Below are 25,785 nucleotides of genomic sequence, written 5' to 3'. Positions count from 1 at the left end.
TTAAGCAGTTATTTAGAACATCTAAGGAGTTTGTGGAGCTGCACAAACTAGTTTTTGTCCTTGTTCCCGTGCTGACAGGCTCCCGTGTTCACAGGGACTGGCAGGCTCTTGCCCGTGTTTCATACTCCGTCAGTATGGAAGCAGCTTCTCTTCGCCTAGGCTTTCTCTGCAGTTTTCCACTGTCTGCTTTTAGAGAATTCGAGGCAAGCTTTCTGCTTGTCACTCATTAACCAGCTATTCTCAACACAGCTTCAGCAAGTGTTTTTATAAAATATCTGGAAATTTTTCCAAAATGTGGCTCCTTCAGGACAGTTGAGTTTTTCTAAACATATAATTAAAGTAAAATGTAAACCTTTTTCCCTAGAAAACAATGATATGTGTGCAACTTTACATTTTGAGTTTTCTTTTCTTAGGACTCCAATATCAGTTTTTATTTTATTTAATGCAAAGGAATAAAATACTAAAAGTTAAGATGATATATATATATATATATATATATATATATATATATATATATATATATATATATATATATTCAACTTAGAAAATGAAAATAATAGACTTTGTAATAGGATATTTATTCACACTAGTGAGCATTCAATTATTGTAACAATTGCCAGGAGAACGTGGTAATTTCGGTGCTGGTTAGTTATTGGCAGTATAAGGGAGAGGACCAGTATACTGGCAAACTGCTCCAACATTCACTATGTTTTCTTACACTTCGAGCTGCTCTTCTGCATCCTTTGTGTGTCTGATGTTGAGTGTCTGGAACTTTGAATCACTAAGCCTAGTGGGTATTGTTGCTTGTGAACTGTAAGCTTGATGACTTCCAGTCCCCTAAACAAGTCTAACATTGTTTAGTGGGAACAGATCCCAGGAGCACATGCCTGGCCTGCTGCTGGCACCCTGTGGATCTTTTGACAATTAATTTTTAATTTTCAGATAATTGTAGATTTACATGCAGATATAATCCATATGCTTTAAATCAATCATATCATTTAAAATTTCCCAACAATTAACACAGAATAGCTGTTGCTACCTGGTGATTAATGAAAGAAACATGTAGAAAGGTTTGAACCATCTAAAGCCTGTGGCAGAAATTTGTTAAGTACCAACTATGATCGTGCTCATGAATAAGAAACCACCATCCCTAGCCCTGACCACACCGAAAGCTTGCCCGGAACACCGCCTTTCCTTCTGCCAATCTCTCTTAGCCACCACTGAGACTCCTCATTTGAAAATGTTAATTTGCAACAAATAGTACACAAGTAAAAACTCAAGATTTACAAGAAAAATTAGCAACTTCTCTACAGAACTACTTAGTTTTCCATAAACCATAACACATTTGAATTCTACTTTTGTCTTATCCAGCAGGCTTTTTTAAATTTCAAATGTAGTCATATTGATATGTTTCTAAACTTAAGGGTATACAAAAGTAAACTCATACATGGTGTGGTTGTACACACCTATAATCCCAGCAGTTTAGTAGTTTAAGTAGTTTTATAGGTTAAGGCCTGAGTAGGACAGTCTGGGCCAGCCTGGGCTACATACAGGTCTAAAACATACCAGGACAAATACTATTTGTTACACTTATAGTTACTCAGAAGGACATCTGCCGTGTGTATTGTTTTGCCTATTTTAAATGTGGATACAGGGGAAGTATTAGAATTGTTTTGACAACGGTTGTACATGTTTGTGTCGAGTCTTTTCAAACCAGAGTGTCCTTTTCTTTAGTTTTGTTGACTGTGACTGTGGTTTGCATTAGGAAGAGTTTTTGTGGTACAAACCCTTGTCTGGAAATATAAAAGTCATATTTTTTTAAGGAAGGATTTAAAGGGGTTTATGAACATGTCTTATTCTGTATGTTGAGTAAACTTTTTAACTACTACTACTGTTGCTTTGGAAATAAGAGCCAGAGGAGACTGAATGGTACTTGCTTAGAGGGAGACAGTGAATTTGCAATGGGAGTTAGGGATGCAGATTTGAGGTTAAGATATAATTGCAAAGCTCTTTGAACATCCTTTGGAAGAATAAAACAAAAATACCGGCAAAATGATATTGAAAGGACTGTGTGGGTAGATGCAGTTTGGCTACCAAGAAAGCTTTCGGTTTCTTGAAGCTCACAGTAAGACAGTAACCCAGGCCTCACAGACGACATGTGCGCCGGGATTTGGTGACAGTGAAGCACAAATAAACCCAAGGGCAGCGTCCCATCCTCGTTTGCTTTGAGCGAAGTCCAGAAAGCTTGTTTGTCTTAGACGAAGAGCAGATTAGAAGGGCTGGGTGGAGTCCCTGCCCAAGTGTTGGGTTCACAGCCATCTGTAACCCCAGATCCAGGGCATCTGATGTTCTCTTGATCTCTGAGGGCACCAAGCATGCACAGACATACATGTATGTAAAATGCATACCCATAAAATAAAATAAATGTCTTTAAAAAGAATTTTAGAAAGAAAGAAGAATATGAAACACTTGTTTAGAATGTTAAGCTCATAAGGAACAGATAGAGGAGTCTCTTAAAATGTTGATTGTCAGCATTTTCTAAAACCTCTTAGGAGCCTGCTAGGTGTTTGACCTGGTAACTTCCCTTCGATGTGCAAGTTAGACAGGTAGCATGTTGTACTTCTCCCAAACCCTTCAGAACCTTAGACCTTGACCTAGATGGTATGGGTGAGGCTGTCCTCACATACCACCTCATGAACTCCACGGTGCCTGTCTCGCCAGCTTTTGATAAAATTAGAGCAGCAACTCTACATTAGCATGTTTGAGTTCTCTTTACTAGATTGCTTTTTGAATGCTGTTTTGACTTGTCATTGTTTGTTCTGTTTGTTTGTTTGTTTTTTAAAGAGACAGGGTTTCTCTGTGTATCCCTGGCTGTCCTGGAACTCACTCTGAAGAGCAGGCTGGACTCCTCAAATTTAGAGATTGCTTGCCTCTGCTCCCAAGTGCTGGGATTAAAGCATGCACCACTGCCCAGCTTTGACTTGACTTATGTTCTACTCTTAGCTCACATGATAGGATGGGTCAGCACAAGGTAAACGTGGGAAGTGAGTACCTGTGTGGGACTCTTCACCAGCCCCTCTGGACAGTTCCTTTGTCACTCTATCCCACCGTCCTTACCTCCTAGTATTTAGGTTTTGAAAGCTGTTGATATAGTACAGAGCAAAGAATTGCAGACCACAATAAAAGACTGAACTCTGGTATATAGGGACTAGGGTTTTGTTTTTGTTTTTATTGTTGTTGTTGTTGTTGTTTTTATATAGTTCCATGAAGGAATTTTCTAATGGGTAGGAATTAAATAGAAATCAAAATAAATGCATTTTTATGAGTTCTCATTAGATTCACAATACAGATTTCTGTGATACATTTGACAGAAACTATATAAACTTAGAATTTCTTTATTTTTTAATGACAGAACTTTTAAGACTCTCAGAAATATGAGTTTGAATCAACTAAATAAATAAAATAAGTACACACACGGATTAAATTGCTTAATCTTTGTTAGATTGAATTTTAATGAGTTGAACTATTAAAAAATCCAGTTCTTGGAGTTGTAATAAATTTCTGTGTGATCATCCTTAGGTAAAGTAAATGAAGCCTGTTTTAAAAATATAGTATAACAGATGTTTAGCATTTTTTCTGCCTTTCTTGGAATCTCAAAATGTGTGAGGTGCTGCCATGACATAATTAATTGGGGGTGAAGAGATTGCTCAGTGGTTAGAGCACTGACTGCTTTTCTAGAGGTCCTGAGTTCAGTTCCCAGCAAACAACATGGTGCCTTATGAAGAGATGGCTCAGTGGTTAGAGCACTGACTGCTCTTCTAGAGGTCCGGAGTTCAGTTCCCAGCAAACAACATGGTGCCTTATGAAGAGATGGCTCAGTGGTTAGAGCACTGACTGCTCTTCTAGAGGTCCGGAGTTCAGTTCCCAGCAAACAACATGGTGCCTCACAATCATCTGTAGTAGGATCTGATGCCCTCTTCTGGTCTGAAGATAGCAACAGTACACTCATAAATACATTAAATAAATCCTTAAAAAATAATTAATCTTTATTTTAAATGTCCTCATAAGCTTAGAAGTAAAAATTGAAGCAGGATAGAAAAGTTTAAATGTTTACATCTCTCCACAGTATTCCATCACACCTTTGGTGTCATTGTGGAGTATGTATTTCTTCTGCAGTGTTAATACTAAGCACTAGCCCCAAAAGTAGAGCCATGAGGCTTTTGAATGAAAACCCATAACCCCAACATGCAAACCTAGAAGCTGTAGTTTTCATGCGCATTCTGCTAACATTAAGTTTCCCGTTGAGTCTTTACAAAGAGTTTGCATTTAGAAATCAGTTATCTGTGCCTTTATCTAGACTGCGTGTGTGTGTGTGTGTGTGTGTGTGTGTGTGTGTGTGTGTGTGTAATAGTTGAAGTCCATACATGAGGTTGGGGAATGGCATCTTGTTTGTGTCACTTTCCACTTGACTGCCTTGAGTCAGGGTCTCACTTAACCTGGGATGAGTCAGGTGGTCTGCAAGCCGCAGTGATCCTCCTGTCTGCCCTGCATAGCATTGGCTACAGGGGACACATACCCAGCATAGCATGGGCTATAGGGGACACATACCCAGCATAGCATGGGCTATAGGGGACACATACCCAGCATAGCATGGGCTATAGGGGACACATACCCAGCATAGCATGGGCTATAGGGGACACATACCCTGCATAGCATGGGCTATAGGGGACACATACCCAGCATAGCATGGGCTATAGGGGACACATACCCAGCATAGCATTGGCTATAGGGGACACATACCCAGCATAGCATGGGCTATAGGGGACACATACCCAGCATAGCATTGGCTATAGGGGACACATACCCAGCCACAGCCACACCTTTTTGGGGGGGGTATGGGTGTTATGGATTTGACTCGGGATGTCATGTCTGAGCAGCAAACACTTACCCACAATATCCCCTAGAGACTTTGGAAGCCAGTATTTTTCAAGTGGTTTGTAATCAGTGGTGACTATCAATTCCTCTATTTTTCAAAGTAGTTACTTATGGAAACTTCAAAGAAATAAAACTAAATCACTCAATTCGGTAATGTTGTATATGCACTACTTTCTCTTAAACCATCTTCCTGGTTTATGAAAGTAAGATAAAAGTAGTAACATCGTAATATTCTTTTCAGAGGGCAGAATATGGGTTGCTTTAGTTCGAGTCTGTAAAGTAGTGAAATAAAGAAGTATTCTTGTCTGTGATGCTGTGCTGTGTCTTGAGACAGATTATAATGGTTTTGTGCCAACAATGGGCACCTAGTGTTTCCTGCAAGTCAAAGCCTGGATGTTCCTTTGTGTTACCCCCATACAGAGGAGAAAGTCAGGCTAGAAGAAATCTGCAACAGACAATGCTGAAATAAAACCCAAAGAGCCCTGGAATGTGGTCTCTGTTTGTCCTGAAGAATAGAGAACTTTTTCGACCAGGTGTCCATGTACTGATACAAAGTAATAATAAGGAAACCAAGTTTTGGAATAAATGCTTTTAAAATTCAAAGAGAATGTATTTGAGAAAGAGAGTTAGTTGAGCAGTCTCTCTGTTGTAACTACCATTAAAAGCAATTCCGATTTTTGCGGGTTTTGTTGTTTTGTTTTTTTCCTGCAACATTCTCAGTGGCATTTTGTCAGGTACCTCAAATACCAAATTATTTGGCTAGATACTCAACATCTGAAAAGTAACTTATTTTTAAGAATCCTCAGTAGGATTCTAGTGAGTAGTCATATACAAAGTACCAGGGAAATGTCAAAACAGGTGATTTTTCTTGTTTGTTTGTTTGCATTCTAAATGGTACCTAAAAGAAGAGAGATGTCTGGTTGTGAGGAAATCTAATCTCCTCACCTGGGGCACCAATGATGTGTATATAAAAGGAAAGGATGATATCCCGGGTTTCCGTACCAGTGTTAGTTAAAAGATAAAGGAGGGCAAGGGTATGGCCCACGGAGGTGTGGCAAGACCTGGGGTCTAGGGAGATGCTTCTGGGGGGCCCATGTTGGGAATCCCTTCTCCATGGGGGGGGACCAGCCACACGACCGTATAGAATAGAGTTTATTCAGGTTATGGGGAGGGGAGTTAAGAGGGTGGTGGAGGAAGAGAAGAGGAAAAGAGTGGAGTAGAGTCCAGCCGTGAGCAAGTGGAGAGTGAGGAGGGAAGGGAAGGGGGAGAGGAGGGGCAAGAGGAGGGAAGAGCAAGAGATAAAGGGGGGGGGGGGGACAAGCAGCCCATTTTATAGTGTCAGGCAACTGGGGTAGAGCATACCTGGCTATTGCCAGGTAACTGTGGGGTGGGGTACACTTGGCTGTTGCCAGGTAACTGAGGGATAGGGTTTACAGAATCCCAACAGTGCCCCCCTTCATGATCCTCCCCTAATAGAGTTCCTCCTCCCATTCTCCCTTCCCTTCATCTCTGAGAGGTCAGCTCCACCCCCCTCCCTGGGCATCAAGTCTCTGCAGGATTAGGCCCATTGTCTCCCACTGAGGCCAGACAAGGCAATTTTCTGCTACATATGTGCAGGGGTGGGGGAGCCTTGACCCAGCCAATGTATGCTCTTTGCTTGTTAACTCAGTCTCTGGAATCTCCCAAGGGTCTAAGTTACTTGACACTGTTGGTTTTCCTGAGGGGTTGCCATCTTGAGGGCCTTCAATCCTTCCCCTAACTCCACAGGGGCCCCCGACCTCTGTCCAATGTTTGTCTGTGGGTATCTGCTGCTGAGTAGAGCCTGTCAGAGGCTCCTGTCTCAGGTGCACAGGAGATTTTTCTTAATTTTAAAGTAATATCTTTTAACCTAAACATTTTAATTGGTAATTTATTGATAAGCTTGACATTTAGGCAGAATTGAGTCAAATTGTTCTTATGCTTCTCAGATTTCACATATATAGGTATATTTGTTTTTAAGACAGCCCTGTAAATTACTATCTTTCATAAATATAATACTTTTAACAAATATTAACATAGGTCTTTTTAATTGCTAACTTTTTAAAATGTGTGTGTGTGTACGTGTGTCTATATATGTATGTACTGCATGTATGCATGTATATATTTTTTGCCAGGAAAGGGTATTGTATCCTCTGGAAGTAGAGTTTTATTGTATTAGGAACTGAACCTAGATCATCAACAGCAGCAAGTGCTCTTAACTGCTGAGCCATTTCTTCAGTTCCACTGATTTGACTTTTACTTTAAAGTTGTTCATCACTGTATTTGTACAACACATAAGTGATAGATTCTTCATTGTGCTTTCTGATGTTAATTCTCAGTGATGACAAACCTGTGCATTCTAAAGCTGTGGTGTACAAGCTCCATGTGACTGTGTGCAGTGGCCTCCAGCCTGTTGTAGCAGGCCCTACATTTGCATGACTAAGTAGTCAGTGTTCAGTCTATCTGGGACTTGTCCTAGTGACTTATTTTTTCAGCCTCTGACTGTGGGCCATATTGGTCTGGTTTTTATTGTATGTCTAGTTTTCATTCGTTTAGGGAATTTTGCTCTTTCTGGGTTTTTGTTGTCTGGCTTTGACATTAAGTGCTGTTTAAATAGCCAACACTGTAGAGGTACATCTGGGGCCTCTAGGTTAGTTTGTGTTCCTCCCCAGCACATTGACACTGCTTCTTCCCTGCTGCTCAGTTATGCCTGCTCACCTCAGCTTGGTAAGGATAGAAGTTGCATTACGTGAGTCTTCTTGTGGTTACACTGAATCTTTTTTTAAAGGTAACTACTTTTATGAAAATCGAGTCTTGGAATCCAGTAGTGTTTTTATATTGTTTTAAGTCTTGTTTAAGTCTTTAAACTCATAATGTGACTACCTGTCTAATTTGGATATTCTTCAGCTTTTCTTACTGTATGCTTCTGGTCCACAGTTAAGTATATAATTGCTACCCAATTGCATGTGAAAATCCTGGGGGTACTTCCAACTTTAAATCAGCAGGATTTAACTGCTTCCTCAGTCCCTCCTCATAGCTGCCTCTGGCTTTGTTAGGATGAGTGGAAATGAGGTCTTATCGTGGGGCGTGGTTCTTAGGGTGAGGCTTTCTCTAGTGTTCAGGTTTGATATCAGGGTGATGAACAAGGTCTCTGCTCTGGCTGAACCAAAACTGTAGTGTGTTTGCCGCTGCTCCAGCTGCAGCACCTGTGTTCTCCGGCCAGCACTGTAGCAGTGCTTGCTGGTAGCACCTGGCTCTTCCCACCTCACCCAAGCCTAGAATTTTCCAGAGTTCCCCAAACGGATTTGTGTCTCCTCACTTTCCCAGTGCAGGTTCCCGCTGCTCCTAAGCTTCCCTTTCTGATGTGCTGCTGACCTCCACAGTGAAAGATGTCTCCATCTTGTATTAGACCAGTTCTTAATAGTTTGCCAAGACTCCTCAGCATCTTTCTCATGTCCTAGGGAACTTTTTTCTATAGAGAACACACCTTTTAAAAATAGTTTCACCCATTTGAAAATAATTGGAATCACTTTGCAGCCAATTAAGCTGACCAAGTCCCTCTCCCCATGGGGCTTGGTGTGTGGTGATAGCCAGCTGCAGCTACCTGGGGAGGCTGCACAGAGGGACCTTGGAGACAACCTTCTGGTAGTTTTCCAAGTCTCTGCTCTCAGTGCTGTCCCAGCCGAGGCTCCAGACAAGAAGCCCGGGCATCGTGTCCTTCTGAACGAGCTGTGGAATAGGAGCATGTGGTCGAGGCTCTGCACAGACATGTTTACGTTCCCTGGCTGCCAGAAGATCTGCATCTCGAAAGAGTGAGGCTTCACAAAGTCTAATGCAGAGGGAACAGTGATCACAGGAAGCAGCTCATTCCTGATGACTACGGGGTCACAGTCCCCTCGACATGGGCAGCCCTGTATTTCTGAAGGCTTCACAGTGCTCTCTTGTGCTCTGCCAGACCGTCAGTAATGAATTTCACATCCACTCCAAAAATCATTGGAATCCATGCATATTAATTTTAGAAGAGTTACTCTTTTTATTTGACTTTTGCTGTCCAAAAATGTTGTTTTTGAGATTTTGTTCAAAGTTTTCAGTAAGATTTTATGAATTTGTCAATATGAAGCTTGAGTTTTTTGGTAATGTGAGTTGGAATTTTGTTTCCAAGAAGTCACTGTGTTAGTGAGATAAATATTGTTAGGTATTTCTCATGTCTAAGATGTGTTAAATGACGCCTTTTCTAGGTTCTGGTGTAGATATACAGTTACATTGCTGTTGTGTAGAGACAATGCAGTCTTACCAAACACACAGTCCATCCCATTGCATTTTACTTTTGTGCATTAGGTGGATCCCTCAGACAGCAGATCACCCTTACTGTTGATGGTTTATTTTATCTTTATTAGTTTTGAGGTACTGTAAGAATTGATTATGTTAAATAACTGTTTTAGTATCTTTCTATTTGCTTATGAATTTCCTTACGTAATTGTCACTGCCTCATTGGTTTGCCTTGTTTGTAATTCTAGTAGAATTTCGGTTTCTGTATTTTTGAAATTGGTTGGGAGCTTTATTTCCTTTCCTGCCCTTCTGTAGTGATTAAAAACAACTCGACAGAGCTAGCAAGATGGCGCACACTGTTCTAGAGGTTCACTTCTCAGTGCCGTGTCAGACAGCCCACAATTACTTGTAACTCTAGCACGTGGAAAGTGATGCCTCCATGGGCACCTGTACTCACAGGCACATAGCTACATATAGACACACATGTACAGCTTATACACATAATTAAAAATAATGAAAATAAGTCTTTAAATGGATAGGTAATATGTGTTTGTTCAGACATTAAGTAGCCACTTTCTCTGTTAAACACATATAATGTGTTTGTAGTTCTTTCCATAATTAGACATCAGCCATAAAATCACAAAATTGATTATATGCAGAGTACCCATTAAGAATATTTTATAGTATGATGACCTAGAAATTAGAAATGCTTCTTTTTCTGCCATGTGTTGCTGAATTTAATTATATGGTACATTTTATATAGCTAATTAATTGATCTCTTGAGGAAAGGGTTATTCTCTTTTTTAAATAGGTATTTGATTATTTACAGCAAATTAAAGGTATAGATAATTAAGTAAATAGCCCAAAGTTTTATGGCTGATAATACATAACAGCTAACAAGCAGTTTTGCCTGTTCGTATCTAAATAGCCAAGGAATACCTTTTAAAACCATATCATAAGATGTGAATGAATGAGAGAGAGACGTATTGTGTGGAGAAGGAACCTGGCATTGAAATGTTGGCTTGTATTTCTCTGCATGTTCTCTCCTTAGCCCAGAATGCAGTCAGGGCTTACATTCAAGCTGTTTTTAGTGGCACCGGAAACAGCCAGACTTCAAAATAGCAAGCCTGGTTATTGACTCTGTGTGGCCACCAGGATGGCCTGGAGTGGGTGGCTTCCTTCCCATTCCATTTAAAGTCTAGGTTAGGTCAGTGTTCATCCATGAATGACTATTTAAAGGGGACTTGATGTTTTCCTTTGAAATTGGCACCAGATGTTATTTCTATGCTTGGTCTCAGTAATGACTGTGGCAGCAGCAAAGTTGTCTTCAAGATACTAGTGGTGGAAAAGTTTGAAGGAATTGCATATTTAGCATAAAAGTAAACAGTGACTAACAGTTGTGAAGTTAGGATTGTTAAGAGACATTAAGGAAATGGGTTTACAGAGTGGTGGTTACTTGAAGGGAAGGGGTGGAGGAGAGCCAAAGAAGTGTGGTCAGAAGACCCAGCTGAAAAGGGGAGGAGTCGGTCAGCATCCCCAGAGGAGCATGTTGTAACTGAGTAGTAGTCCTGTGTTGATTTTTGGGGGGGGGGGGGGGGGAGAGGCATCACAATAAATAACTTTAAAGTTGTTAAAAATACTAAAGGTATTAGTTTAAATCACTTTTATTATAAACATTTTGAGTATCAAAAATGATAAAGCAGGAACTTGGGGGCTGGCTTACCCAGTTAAGGGTTTCCTATATAAGCATGAAGCCCTGAGTTCAAATCTCAGCTCTCTCATGAAAAGACAAGGATGGCAGCGTCCATCTGCAGCCCACGTGGGGTGTTGGAGACAGGAGCTCCACCTCCTTGAGACTGAATGGCTAGCCAGTCTGCGGAGCCTGTGAGCCCCAGATTCAGTGAGAGCCCTTGCCTCAAAGAATAAAAGCCACTGAGGAACACACCCAGCATGACCTGGCCTCCATGTGCTTGAGCTTGAGTATATTCCAAACACATGTGAATATGTATACATACACAACACATGAAGACATATCAAAATGACTTTTTTAAAAGTAACATTCGTTTAGAAATAGAAATTACCAGTATTTTTAATTGAAATTAAAAATAGCTAACTAAATTTAAATTTACACTCAGAATCACTATTGTACTGATTTAAAATGTTCAGAAAAACCAGTGTATGAATTTTTAAAATTTTGCTTTAATAAGCATGTTATTTGCATAACAGTTGTAATATAACTTCAGAAAGAAGACTAAGATAATTCTTGGGATTTGTTTATTTTTCAATATACAGGAAAAGCCTATCTTCGAGGATCCAGTCGTGTGTATGAGATTTTAAATGCCACCCCCCCCCCCCCCCCAGAATCTTTTTATATTCCTTGTATTCCAGCCTTCAGGCTCTGTCCATCAGTCCCCAGTCTGTTTTCTAGCTTAGGAGTTTAAAACTTTCCCAAGTAATGACAACTGTGAGCATGAAGTGTGTGCTCTTGGGTCACATGAGATTCATCGGGGCTCTGTGTCACTGTCACTGTCCTGTTTTATTTCTGGGTAGCAGTAGACTGTATGCACATGCCAGAGCTTGTTCACCTACTGAAGGGACTTGTTCTGTGCCATCTTTTGTCCCATGTCAGCAGTTTGTGCCCCCTCTTTCCCCTCCCCATGCCCCACCCCCGCCAAAGCTTTGTGAGTTTTTAAGATCTGAGTTTTGTTTCTGTTGACTTTCTGGATTTGAGACTTCTACTTAATTATTGTAGCTTTAGTTTTCCCTCTGAGCATAGTCCATGGTTACTGTTCACTTCTTTTCCTCCTTCTCATGTTGGAAGCTTCTGGAGCTCATCTGGAGCTTTCCTAGTGAGAGTGGCCAAGCCTCAGCTGCCACCCACCACACCCCGCCATCTGCCATCCACCACACCCTGCCCTCCCATCACTCCGGCATTTTGTCTCAATTGTTTTCTTTTGCTCAAAGTTTTTCTAATTTTCTTTTCAATTTCTTTTACTTGTTGGTTATTTAGAAGTATGTTGCTTAATTCTCAAGTATTTGGGAATTAATCCCAAATTCCCAGATTTCTTTCTCCTGTTATACCATTTGGTCAGAGTGCCTCCTCTGATTGATTTTAGTCCTTTTAGATATGAGACATACTTAATGGTGTAGCATATGGCTCACCCTGGATAATGCACCATGTGCTCAAAATGTGTTTTCTGGTGCGGTTAGGGTGTCAAAAGAGCCAGCTTGTTTGATGGCAAAACTTGAGTCGACTGTGTCCCTGCCATTCTCATGTGCTGTGGCTCTGTGGGTTGGTGACAGTGACGTGTCACAGTGCTTCCTTGTCATTTTGTCCCTTCATTTTGAGCCTTCGTTATGTATCTTTATACTTGCACTGACTGCTTCTTCCTGAATTACTGACCATTTCACCAGTGTGAACTGTTTCTGTCTCTTACAGTAGCACATGCCTCCTGTCTGCGAGAGAAAATTACCCTGGTTTCTCTGAGGTTGTTGCTGCTGTGCTTTTTCCTCCTTTGATGCAAAGTGTAGCTGTGCCTTTGAATCTAAAGTGTGTCTCTTCCAGATACCATGTCTTGTTTTACAGGTAGTCTATAGCCTTATACATTTGATTGGCTTATTTAATTTCCTTTTTCATTCTTGTTTTTCAAAACAGAGTCTTTCTGTGTAGCCCGGGCTGTTGTAGAATTTGCTCTGTAGACCAGGCTAGCCTCAAACTCAGAAGTCCACCTGCCTCTGCCTCCATTGTGCAGGGATTAAAAGTGAATGGCAATACACCTGGCTCAGTTTACCCTTAACATAGTTATTTATATAGTTGTGTTTATATCTGCCTTTTTGCCATTTATAGGCCACGTAAGTAATACATACTCTTGTTCCTTTGTTCTGTTTTTAGGTTAATTTTCTAATTCCTGATGGGGCAGGGGAGAGAGACAGAGATAGTGCGTGGTGTGCTTGTGGGCTGAGCTGAGATTGGACTCGGGCTCTCCAGCTTGCTTAGCCAGTGCTAGTTCCCGTAAGCCGGCTCCCCAGCCCTCACCCCACGTATGTTTAGTGCAAAATTTGAGTTTTGTTGGCTTTTAGGTTTCATGATTTTAGAGTGTAGATATCATGAACCTGAAAAGTCTGATTCTAACAGTGTTGTTCATGCAGGCATTTCTCTGTGTTTGTGATCTTTATTGAGTGTTTTTGGATCTTTAGATTAAAATTTAACCACTATTTTGAATTGTTTCTCTGCCCCCTTTTCCTGATTTTCTTCTTATTGTGGTATCACATGTTTTTGCAGTTGCGTTCTGTCCTACAGGTGTCTGTCCTTCTGTTGATGTGTGTTTTCTGTTGCTCTTTGGTTCTGCAGTCTTCCCTCTCAGGCCTCCTGTGGAGCACTTGTGCCTTTAGCCTCCTTTGATCTTTGCACAGTTTTAATCTTGTGGAATGAGAGGCCTGCTTAATGTTACAGCTCTGGTTGGCTGTGCACCATGAGTATGAAAAACAACGTGCCTTTTGCTCTAGCTTTTGAGGTATCACATGAGATCAGCTTGATTCATTTTTAATAATTTCTGTGAATATGCACTTTTCTAGAAAAACAAAACTTTGGGTTTGCATCCCCATATTTTGAATAATGATCTGGAGCCGTAATTCTCAGACTGTGGCCATGAGCCTTTTGGGGATCACTTACCAGATGGCCTGAATATCGGCTGTTTACACAACCAGTCATAACAATAGCAAAATTACAGTTATGAAGTAGTAGTAAAATGTCATGGTTGGGGGTCACTACCATGTGAGGAACTGTGTCAGAAGGTTGAGAACCACTGATGTAGAAGGTAGTAGAAGCCTGAGCTTGTTTCTGACACTCTCTGATTTGTTGTTTACCGTATCCAGTCAACTTTGTCTGCTTTTCTTTAAATGTCCCTGGATTTTTCCTTCGGTTCCTTCATACTTTCTCTTGTGCAGTGACAAACATCCTGTCAGCTCAGGCTGTCTTTGACTGCAGTGCTTTCTGCATATTTACTTGGAGGCTGCAGAGGCCTTCCTATCCATACTCTCAAGTACAGGCCTCTTGGTGATTATTGTCCTCTGTGCCTCCAGCAGGCCCAGGGCCCTGGCTTCTTCTCCACTCCTCCCATTGTGGATGGGTGCCTGCTGGGCATGGGCACACTGGGTTTAGTGTTTCCACGCCTGTGCCCTGCCACATGCTTCCTATTGCGCCCCACACCCTGCTGGGAACGCAATTTCCTCTCCTTTTCCCTTTCCAGACTTCATTCCCTGGACCTTTCCCAAAAGCCTGACTCTTCCTGTGACTTCCCCTTGTTTTCTGCATGTGCCTTGGTTCTGAGGGCATTGCCTACTGTGACATTCTCTTGTCACCTGGCCCACGTGGATGTCCAGTCACTCCTATAGTCACTGCTAAAGTTAGGTCAAAAGTTTCTTTCCTATTTTTTTTTTTCTTTGTCGTTTTCTATTTGATTTTGAAACATCGAAGCACTAGCTCCCTCTTCGTCACAACCCACATGTTTAGTGATTTGATTTTGTGAATAGATATGAAAATGGACTTTATCGGCTACGTCACTTCCAAGGACGAACACAAGAGTGAATTTAGCTCCTTGTACTACAGATCAGTTCAGATGGAACAAAACTGCCATCGAGAGTCATATGCCACATACGGAATCATGCCTACTGGTTTTCAAATGAGTATTTTACTCAGTTTTTGGAGAAATTAGTAAATAATGAGTATCATAATACAAGTTTGCCAGTTTTAGAAAAATAACTTGAAGTCAATATATTTTGACCCCACATTCCCTTTATATAAAAAAAGTTATCTGTTAAGAATGTTCCTAGGGCCAGAGAGATGATTCAGGGGGCAAATGCACTTGTTGCTAGGGCCTAATGATGGGGGCTGGATAGCCTGGAACCTACGTGGTGGCAGAGAGAATTAACTCTCAGAAGTAGTTGCTCTCTGACTTCTGTGTACAAGTATGTGTATACATAGCTATAATAATAATAACAATAATAAATGTAATACAAAATTTAAAGGATGTTTCTAATAACAATTCTATAGCAAAGACAGAAAACTTTTTCTGTAAATGTCCTGATTATAAACATATTTAAACTTTGTAGAACACATATGATCTTTCTTTGGATGTTGTGATTTTACTATTTTTTTAAATAATTTATCTTTATTTTTATGTGCATTAGTATTTTACCAGAATTATGTCTGTCTGAGGGTAGCAGATCTTGGAGTTACAGTTGTAAGCTGTCATGTGGGCACTGGGAATTGAACCCTGGTCCTCTGGAAAAGCAGCCAGTGCCCCCCAACCACTGAGCCTTCTCTCCAACCCCTGTGGCTTACTATTTTTAAAGTGTAAGCACCAGTTTGATCGCTGAATTGTAGTGTGGCCATCTCCTGGTCAATAACAAACAGTAAGAGAAGCTCGTGTGTAGGCAAAAGACTTCACTATCTATCGGAGGTGGTGTTCCTCATCCACGTCCTGAACAACTCGTGTGTCCAGGCTGGTGCCACAAGTCCTAACGTAAGAGGAACGGCTGGAGAAAGAGTTAGGAAAGGCGGTGTCAGGCCGCAGCATCACAGCACTCTTTACACCAAGTATGGGGGAAGAAGCAGGCTTGGCCTGACCCGTGCTGCAGTGGAGCCGTGGAGTAGAGGAATCATTCTGTGCTTAACCTGGTGCCTACACTAGTAATTCCCCATGGTCTGCTTGGGAGGACAGCTGTGCCGTTATGGAAGCCGCTACCTTGAAGTAACCATTTCTTCTCACCCGACCAAGAACTTGGGTTCATCAGTGTCGGGCTTCTGGCTCAGACTAATGACTCTGTGCCTCACCCTTTAAGCCAACACTTTTCAGTGTTTAGGAAACGCTGGCACCTGCTGGGGAGATGGCTCAGTAAGTTAATGCTTGGCATCAAAGCATTAAGACCTGAATTCAGATCCCCATAAACCACATAAAAGCCAGGTACCTGGTGCATATCTGTAACCCTAATTGATAGAAAGGGGTAAAGGCATAACCTGGGGCTCCCTGGCCAGCCAGAGTAGCTGAAACAGCAGGTCAACGAGAGACCCCATTGAAGATCTGTGGAAAAGATGGATGATGTTGGCTTTTGATCTCCATGAATGCACTCATGGCTGAGCACAGCTGTGTACACAGATGTGCACATGTGTGGTCCCTCTCCCCAAATCTGGCGGGCTAAGAGAAACATGCTTACCAAGGCTGGACAGTTTGCAGTCTAGCCCCAAGTTCTATACTTTAGCATCATATCCGTGGACATAACTAATTTCATTTACTTGAACTGTAGTAGTATTGATTCTTTTTATTTTATTCTTTGGAGTTAAATCAGAATGCGATTTATATTAATTTTGATTTTGGTTGTAGAGGTTGGCGATTTGAAGGAGCTGCAGACACTAGACATTTCTACCAATCGTTTGCTAGCTTTACCCGAGAGGCTTCACCTGTGCCTTTCTCTGCAGTACCTCACTGTGGACCGCAATCGGCTATGGTGTGTGCCGCGTCATCTCTGCCAGCTGCCCAGCCTCAATGAGCTCTCCATGGCTGGAAACCATCTCGCATCTTTGCCAGTTGGTAAGTGTTATGGTTATGTGATAACTAGACTAGCCAACACATAAATACAACATATTTCTTTAACTAAAATGGATTAGTTTCTCTCTGTTTATCGTCGTGATTCCTCTAAGTCCGTTTTTGACATGACAGCAGCATTATCGCCAGATGACAAGTGAAGGTATTTTAGGGCGGATGATGTCATTGCTTGCATTGCCAGGCAGGGTCTCCCTGTATGGCCGGCCGCACTGTTCTGGAACCTTCACTTTCCTGCCTTGGCCTCCCATGTGCCACCATGCCTAGCTCAGGAGTTCCATATTTACAAAGTCAGCTGTGCCATCACAGACTATACCAGCTATGAGAAAGTACCCTAAGAAGGCAGGGAAAGCGTGTGTGGCTGTGGTCTGACAGAGAGCCTTGAGCAGTTATGAACAGATGACTCCCCGTACAAGCACACCTGCTAATTCCTACTTCCTCTTCTCTCTCAGTCCTGTAGATTTAACCAGGCTCACACATGCTAGGCAAGCTCTCTGCCACTAACCGTGTACCCCAAACCCAAAATCTGTCTTTTAGATTAGAAGTCAATATCTGTATTGGCTTCTGCCATGGAAAGTTATTTTTGAGTATTGTTATAAGTACCAATGTCAGAAACTCTACTTTCAAGACTTTAAAATTGACTAAATTGTCTACTGAACCAGAAATGCGGCCTTGGTGAATCAAATCTTATCCTCTGTAGATTTCTATAGTTGGTTCATTTTGACATGCGTGTTACGTGTCAGCACATAGGTCTTTAATAATAAGGTACGTTTATTTCACATAGAACTGAACTATTTTTTCAACTTCTAAGAAATGCAAGTGCCAGTTTAAAAAAAAAATGAAGTCACATAGGACCCTAAACTATTACATTTTCACTCATAAAAGCATCTTAATAGTAATAATTTATCTCTGAGGACAATGAAGTAAATAGCTCGCCAGTCCCCGAAAGGAAGTGTTTGTATATATAATTCATTTTATGTATTTTTCATATAAAGTTTCTTCATGAAATCTTTAAAATAATAGAAATAATAGAATCAATAATAAAAGCTGCCAAATTTAAGGAAATTAATTTTGCACATATATTCCACAATTATAAATTAACAAATTAACATAAATATTTAAAAAAACAAGCTATACTTCTAAAAACCCTGAGCTTTTGAGTGAGAATGTCAAATGTATGTAGTTAAAGAGTGAACGCGCCTGCTGGACTGACAGGAGAGCACAGAGAACAGCGCAGAGGCCAGCATCGGGACGAGCTGTAGCACTTCAGTGTGTGAGCGTCACTGTTGGTGTCTGGAGGAGGTAACGGTCTCTGTCCTGCAAAGTTCATGGACGAGAGTTTTAAGAAGTGCACAGGTGTGAGGAGGTGCTCCTGTAGAGTGCATACCCAACAATGCTGCTGCTGCTGCTGGTCCTCTTCCCCATTGGAAACTAATTTTACAGATGAAGAGATTGATGTATGGAGTATTTGTGTAACCTGCCTAGAGTTGCAGCTAGTAACAGAACTCAACTGCAGACTTCAGTTCTAACCCTGGGCATTCCTCCCACCTTGACATGTTCTCTTTATATCCCAGAATTGGTCCATATGAGGGGACTCCATACTGAAGGTGACCATCTCTAGTATCTGGATCACTCTGCCATTTTGGCCCCATTTGGGCCATCTTTCCAATTCTTGGCAGAGTCTGTTGCCACACGCTAAGTCTTGGGTTTGTTACTTCTTCTGTCTCAACCCAACTTTTCCCACAACTGCACTTGTTCATCCCTGCCCTGCAGTAATGCCGTAGCCCTGGCTCCTGCCCCCTCATCATTTGCTGCCCATTCCTACCTTTGTTTCAGTAGAGACAGCTTTGAGGATCTTCTAAAAGAATGGACTTTGCCTAATGCTGGTGTTCCTCAGAAAGCTGAAACAGTAGGATTGCTGTGTGTTTGAGGCCAGCCTAGACTTTACCGTAAGCCCTAGGCCAACTTGGACCACTATGTGAGACCTTGTCGTGATGGTGGTGGTGGTGGTGGTGGTGGTGGTGTATACATTTAAGTCTTCCTTTGGACTCTTGTGCTAAACCAGCCATCTAATTCTAAGAACTGTTTGAGAAAGGATCAAATGAAACGTGGTAGCTATTAGAGCTTCCTTTTTACAGAACGGAGCAGCAGTCTAGAAATTTGGCAAATATGAGAGCTTCTTAATGGTCGTTCAGACAAACAGACAAATGTTAATACTACTTAATGGTCATACAGAGAGACAGATGGACAGACACATACACACCAAGTTTTTGAGCAATAGAAAGCTTACTTAGAACTTGGCATAGGAACATAAGTCTTGTGGGATGTCTCTGTAAGGGAGGTGGAGCCCATAGTTTGGGGGCCACTTCCTAAATGCAGTCTCTTACCAAAGTTCAGCTGAAGGAGGCCAGTTTTTCTTTCTTTATAATTTTATTATTAATGTTTTTAGGACAGGGTTTCTCTGTGTAACATCCCTGGCTTGGCTGTCCTGGAACTCGCTTTGTAGACCAGGCTAATGTCAGACTCACAGAGATTTGCCTGCCTCTGCCTCCTGAGTGCTGGGATTGAAAGTGTGTACCCCGCACCCAGCTCCATTTTTATTTGTGCCTTGGTGTTTTGCCTGTATGTATCTGTGTGAGGATTGTCTGGAACTGTAGTTACAGACAGGTGTGAGCTGCCATGTGGGTGCTGAGAATTGAACACTTGTCCTCTAAAAGAACAGCCAGTGCTCCTAACCATTGAGCCACCTCTCCAGCCCCCTGGAGCTCAGTTTTTATGGGTTTTCTTAAGCAGTTGTCTGATACTAGCTGCTTCAGCTGGCAGCTGCAGAGGCTGCCTATAAGGATGGCTTAGATCGTGTGTGATACTGTCATACCCATTAGCTGCCTTTGAGTATGTGCTGCTTCAGTCACTTGTAATGCTGTCAAACCACTAAGGTTCTTTGACTGTGCTTCCTGAAATGAAAAGATGCATCAGAAAGACGGCTGCTCCTATTAGTACTGTACAGTGACAGTTGGATGACAGATGAGCCTACAGACAGGCTGTGTTCACAGTGGTGACTGTCAGCATAGGAGGAGAAAAGCAGCCGCTTGAGCATGGTGCCACGAAACTTAGCAAAGGCCTCAAAACTTGGCAGTTTTTGCTATGGAGTTGATAGAGCTTGGCTGACTTAATAGCTCACCTTCTGAGAGCTGAGGGGAGTACAGAGAAAAAGCTTTCTCTGGGCGCTCCTGGTTTTCTTTGAATAATTAGTAAGCCTAATTATTTGGGGATGTTTTGCTACTTATTTCATGGATGAGTATTCCAAAGATGCAAGGACTGTGGCTCGCTAGGCACAGGTTGGCTGAAGAAAAACATGTTTTAGCTTCCCAAAAGTGCTGTCACTAAATTCAGTGCCTGTAGCATTTATAGTTGACAAGAAAATAAATGTGCATCTAGTTCAGCAGTTTACGTTTTATTAAATTTTATTTAGAAAAGTATAAATGAGTATCAACAAGATGGCTCAGCTACTAAAAGTGCTTGTCATCCTTCTTGAGTACCTAAATTTGACCCCCACAGCCCACATGGTGGAAGGAAAGGACTGACTCCTACAAATTGTCCTGTGACTTTGCATGTGCATGCATTAAATGATAAAGAAATGTAAAAGGGTTATTTTAAAAATAGTTGTTTGTTTTAAAAGATTTGTTTAAACTTTTTGTGTGTGAAGGTGTTTTGCCTGAATGTATACCATGGGTATGCCTGCTGCTCTTCGGGACCAGGAAAAGGGGAATTAGGTTTCTAGGAACTGGGGTATAGGTGGTTGTGAGCTGCCATGTGGGTCCTGGGAACTGGACATAGGTCCGCTACAAGAACAGGGTGTTCTTAACTGTTGATCCAATGAGTAAATTCTTAAGAGCATTTACAAAATAGTCTGTGCATAAATTATCATGGAGTAAGTCCAGAAGTTAGTAGGGCATAGTGATGAGAAATGATTGGGCTTCTAGACCAGCCTCCGAGTTGTCCCTTAGTCTGGCAGTGACATGTTTTCTTGGGAAGGTTTGAGTGCTAAGGACCAATCCTTAATGATAGATCTTGTACTGTCTCCTACTATGCGGCATAGAGAACACTTTAAACTGTCCACCTGCCACACAGTTGGAGAACACTGGGTGCTACGGAGTGGTTGTCCACTAGCTTTGTAAGAATTGGGTTCTGTACTAGGAAAAATGCATACATGGCAAGTTAGTGTTTGAATCCAGCTCCCAGGATGGTAACCGTGCACTGACGCATGCTCCTTCCCATTGCAAATGAAGAAGGCAAACTACAAGTGTGGTACTTACATGGACCGTATATTGCTTCTTACTTATTCCTACGTCCTCCGTGTTTGCTGAGAAAAATCAGGAATTGCTGCTGTTTACAGAGTTTGTGTTTGTTTGTTTAAATCTACACGGTAAAACTAACCAGACTGCAAATGACTGTTAGAGCTGTATTAAACTAACAACTTCGTTTTAACTTTTAGCTGATACATAAAAAGATTAAAATGTGTATTTGTGAGATAGCCTGTGAAGCTTTGATATATGCATCAGTTAATAGTTTCATGATCCCAGACTTAGATGCCTGTCAGCTCTATTGTAGATGTGTGGATGTAGTTTGAAGAACTATTACCACGAGGCTCTTGTTACTCACCAAGTTTGTGGCCTTAGATAAGTTTGAATGCTAGCAAATTTGTTCTAGTACAGTCTCAAGAGCCAGAGTTAGACTAACATTTGACCTCAAAGTGTAATAACCGCCTTCTAAAGGCAAACCTACACATGAGGCAAAAAATTGTATTCCGTAGGAATAATGTTGGGTAAGTCTGTAAGCAAAGGAGAAATATTAATGAAAAGAAAAACTGAAAAAGAAATCAAGATAATTACAAAGTAGAAATAATGGAAAAGAAAGCCTTGATAATAAAGTCCAAAAATTAGAAGTGGGAAGACATGAGAGGGAATTAATCTACTAATTAAATCCACGAAGGTTTTACTTCAAGTGTGAAGTTTTAATTCTGAAATCCAAATTTCTTCAAGAAAATGAACATTCAAGGCTAAGGATGTAGCTCAGGCTGAGTGCTTGCACTTGAGTTCAAGTCCCAGAACCTTGTGAAAGAGCTGGGTTGCCAGCAGAGACCGTCTCAAACAAACAAGCTGGACAGCATCTGAGGAATAACACCTGAAGTTGACCTCTGGCTCCACACACATGCATCCATGCAGGAGATGAAGGAAAGAGAAGGAGGGCGGAGGAGGAGGAGGGAGAGAGAGAAATGGATAATGGATGTTTGTTGTTCCCTTTTGTAAGTATTTGTGATGTAAGTCATTTTCCCTGTCTGATCCCAGTCTGCTGTTGGCATGGTGGGGCTATATCAGTCTTTGTTAGAAGTCTTTGCTCTGACTTCAGATTTTCTTAGAGAATTAACAAGGATTATTTAATGTGGCTTCTACAAGCATGGATCAGATGTTGACTTGCTGTGCTAGTGTGTAATGAGGAAGATTTTCGGAGCTTTATATGGACAAGTATGTAGTTTTGCTAAGCTTGAGTAGGATTTGATGGGATGGAAGAGACTGAGATGAAAAGCACCAGTTAAAAACAGAGCCAGATGGGGGCACACGGCTGTAATCCCAGCACCTGGGAGTGTACAGGCAGGAGAATTGGGAGTTTAAGGTCATCCTTAGTCACATAATGAGAGAGCATCCTGGACTACATAAAATTCTATCTCAAGTAAACACACAGCCTGTCACCCATTCATAGAAAGATACAGATGTGAAATTTAAAAAACTAAGTGCCACGAGGGCTAAGCCTGGAGCCAGATACTCACTGGCAAAACTTTTATTTTAGACTAGTGACAAGAATGTGCGGTGCTGGCAGCTTCTGGATGCTGTTGTTAATTGACTTAAGAACAAGAGTCTGCAGTCTCCATTAGATAGCATTCTAAAGTCCTTCCATTCAAAGCACACAGGCCTGAATCCAGCCAAGCAGCGGTGCAGGACGCCTTGTAGCAGAGACAGTCTGCTCTTTGGCTGTTGGCCATGGCATTAGACAATGTGTTGTTTGAGTCCTTCAGTCCCTACCATGCTGGGGGGTCATTAGCACGTGTCCCTCCCAAGGATCATTCCTTAAAGGAGATATGTCTGCCTGAAATCCGTGAGGCAGAACTTACCTACTAGTTCCCTGATCTTTTAAAGGAAGCAAAGACATTTGTTCATTGCTCATTTCCTTGGCAATGTCTCTTGCAGATCCAGTTCTGAAATCACACTTGAATGCCTGGGATATGTTTCTTCAATGTGTCTGCCTCCTCTGGGTAGTACCCTACTTATTTTCTGTGTAAGTCCTACTTAAAGGGCTGTCTAGCAAATGTCATGCAGGGACTTACAGCCATAGTTCCAGCTCTGCGGTTTAGCAGCTCTTGTGGACTTGGCCATAAGAGAGGTATTTAATCTAATTATCAGGGTAGTAGGGTAATAGCACATTTGATAGGACTATTGTAAGAATTCTGTAAGATATGTGTAAAATGCATTCCACTCTGTCAATTCTTCATAAATATCCAATCAGTATGAGCTACTTTTATTTTTACATTAGACTGTAAAATAGGGTATGGACTGTGTCTTGATTTTTGTGCCCAAAACATCCTGCAGTCTCTAGCCCATTGCTTCTGGTTTCTGTTCCTTGACCTGTGTAACAGAAGTCGAGCTCCTGGTGTGTGACTCCACCACCCAGTCCTTTGTCTTCAGTTTGTTAACAGTCTTTAAGTTCTACTGAGTAGGGAGTATCTCATTAAATTATAATCCACCGTGAAACCGTTTTTGTTAAATTTATCTCCATGTGTGCATTTACACATGCATGTTTGCATGTTTGCACACATGTTCATAATCCAAGGACAACATGCTGGAGTTGGTGCTCTTTTACTATGTGGGATCCTGGATTGAATCCAGATTATTAGGCTTAGGGGCAACTGCTTTACCCACTGAGCCTGAAATGTTATCTTGTAAAAGTTGAATACGTTAGAATGACTATGGTTGTATAAAAGATGTAATGGAATCTGCTGCAGGGGTCAAGTCTGTCTGTGTTCAGAGAAGTTAGCACCTAAAGGAAATGCATTGTTCTGGAAAAGTGGCTGAAGTCTTGTTGTTTAGGGGCTTATATCGGTGATTAAACTAATTTTGAAAGTCATTTTGGAATGGTCTGTAAATGACTCTGAATTTGTTGTGTGGAACCTCTGTGTTCTTACTGGGCATCCAGCTTACTTAAGTGTGGTGATTGTTTGATGTTGATAGGGCATTTCAAGCAGGCAGTTTTGATGTACTCCAGTGATACTTCACTTAGAGACTTTGTTATGCATCTTCTGATAATTAAATGGATTTTGTACTAGTCAGGATGGAGTAAACACAGATCCTGTTCTGTTCTGGCATGTATCGCTCTGTGCCTGTCCTTCTGCATGGTTAAGAGAGCAATAGCCAGAACACATGGGAGCTTTTTGTTCCTACAGGCATGTGGACTGCACATGTCAGAGCCCTGAAGTTGATAAAGAGGAGAGCTGAGGTTTGTGGAGGACTCCGAGCCTTTGCTGGTTTCTAAGCACCACACTTTGGTCTGTAAGGCTGGAAAAGAAGGAACAGCTGAAGCTGGTAATGATGCATACCTTTAATTTGAGCATTCCAGAGGCAAGAAGCAGGCAAATTTCTGAGTTTCGGGCCAGCCTGGTCTGCAGTTTTGTCTCAAGACAGCCAGGACTACAACAGAGAAACCCTGTCTCCAGAAAACAAAGAAAACAACCACCTGAACAGTAGTCATTGGTGGCTTTAAAATCTGAACAGGCAGACAAATAGCTCTGTGCTTTGTAAGCTTCACATGCTGAGCCTTTTTTTTTTTTTTTTTAACAAGGTTCTTGTTGTCTGTGTGTATGTGTTTGGTTTTAGTTTTTTGAGACAGGGTCTCTTTACATGGTCCTGGCTGTCCAAGAACTCACTATGTTGACCATTCTGGCCTAAAACTCAGAGATCCACCTGCCTCTGCTTCCTGGGTACAAGAAGGTTTTGTTTTTGTTCTTTTGTTTTTTAATGTTCTTTTGTGATCTTTATTTAGCAGAGAGTATTGGTGAAATAATATAAGTAAATAATATTAATCAAAAGAAAATGAACCTTTATTGACTTGTAAGTAAGTTGCCTCTTCCAGGGTCTCTCTTAATGAAGATTTTTCTGGATTAAGAATGTAAGAACTAGGGACCAGAGTAATGATACAATGGTTTAGAGCACTTACTACTCTTGCAGAGGACATGGGTTCAATTCCCAGCACCCACATGGTGGTTCATAACCAACTGTAACTCATAAGCTTATATCCAGGGAATCCAATATCTTCTTCTGATCTCCATAAGAACAGACATGACTTGGTATAAATGCATACATAAACTTCATACACATAAATAATCTAGGAAACAACATTATATATGTAGTGTTATTTCTATGTTCATATATATCCATTTACACTCATACACACACACATACACATATATGAGCCAAGCATAGGGGCTCATGACTATAATCCTAGCAATTGAGGGGCTGAAGCAAGAGAATTGTCATCCACCAACCTTAGCTGCTTAGTGAGTTTCAGGTTATTCTGGGTAAAACAATATAAGAACAGCCTCCAAGCTTTTCCATGCAGCAGATACTCATATTGCAGCCTCATTTATTTAAAATGCTAGTCCTCTGGGCTCTGGAGTCTTGGCAGCAGACTGTACTCTGGCCAGCTAAGAGCTTGCTTTCCTGAGGCAGTCAGAGCACAGCTCTCTCAGCTGGGACCTTGCCAAACATGGAGCTGTCACACCCTCGCCAGCAGGCTGTGCTATATCAGCTAAAACAGCTGTCTGGCTCTCCTCAGAATCTACACTCCTTTTCTGATCTCTACTTTCAGAAGAGGGAGGTAAATGACCAGGATGTGCTGAGCACCAGTTACTGTG

The 25,785-nt window shown here is 41.5% G+C and overlaps 1 protein-coding gene across 3 annotated transcripts in view; it reads left to right on the top strand.

Moving 5' to 3' along the window:
* The window catches only part of LRRC28 (leucine rich repeat containing 28), a 124,494-nt gene that overhangs the window by 62,529 nt on the left and 36,180 nt on the right, over nt 1-25,785 (top strand). For 2 of the 3 annotated variants that reach the window (XM_080914949.1, XM_080914950.1), the window contains exon 6: nt 16,605-16,811. The exons of the other annotated variant lie outside the window; for it this stretch is intronic. In XM_080914949.1, the coding sequence (XP_080771075.1) occupies nt 16,605-16,811 (207 nt within the window). The remainder of the gene's footprint in view (nt 1-16,604; nt 16,812-25,785) is intronic. 3 annotated transcript variants of the gene reach the window in all.

The sequence above is a fragment of the Micromys minutus genome (genome assembly GCF_963924665.1).
Source record: "Micromys minutus genome assembly, chromosome: 3".
Taxonomy (NCBI): domain Eukaryota; kingdom Metazoa; phylum Chordata; class Mammalia; order Rodentia; family Muridae; genus Micromys; species Micromys minutus.
The sequence above is the reverse complement of the archived record's forward strand: the minus strand, read 5'-3'. Positions and strand labels throughout refer to the sequence as shown.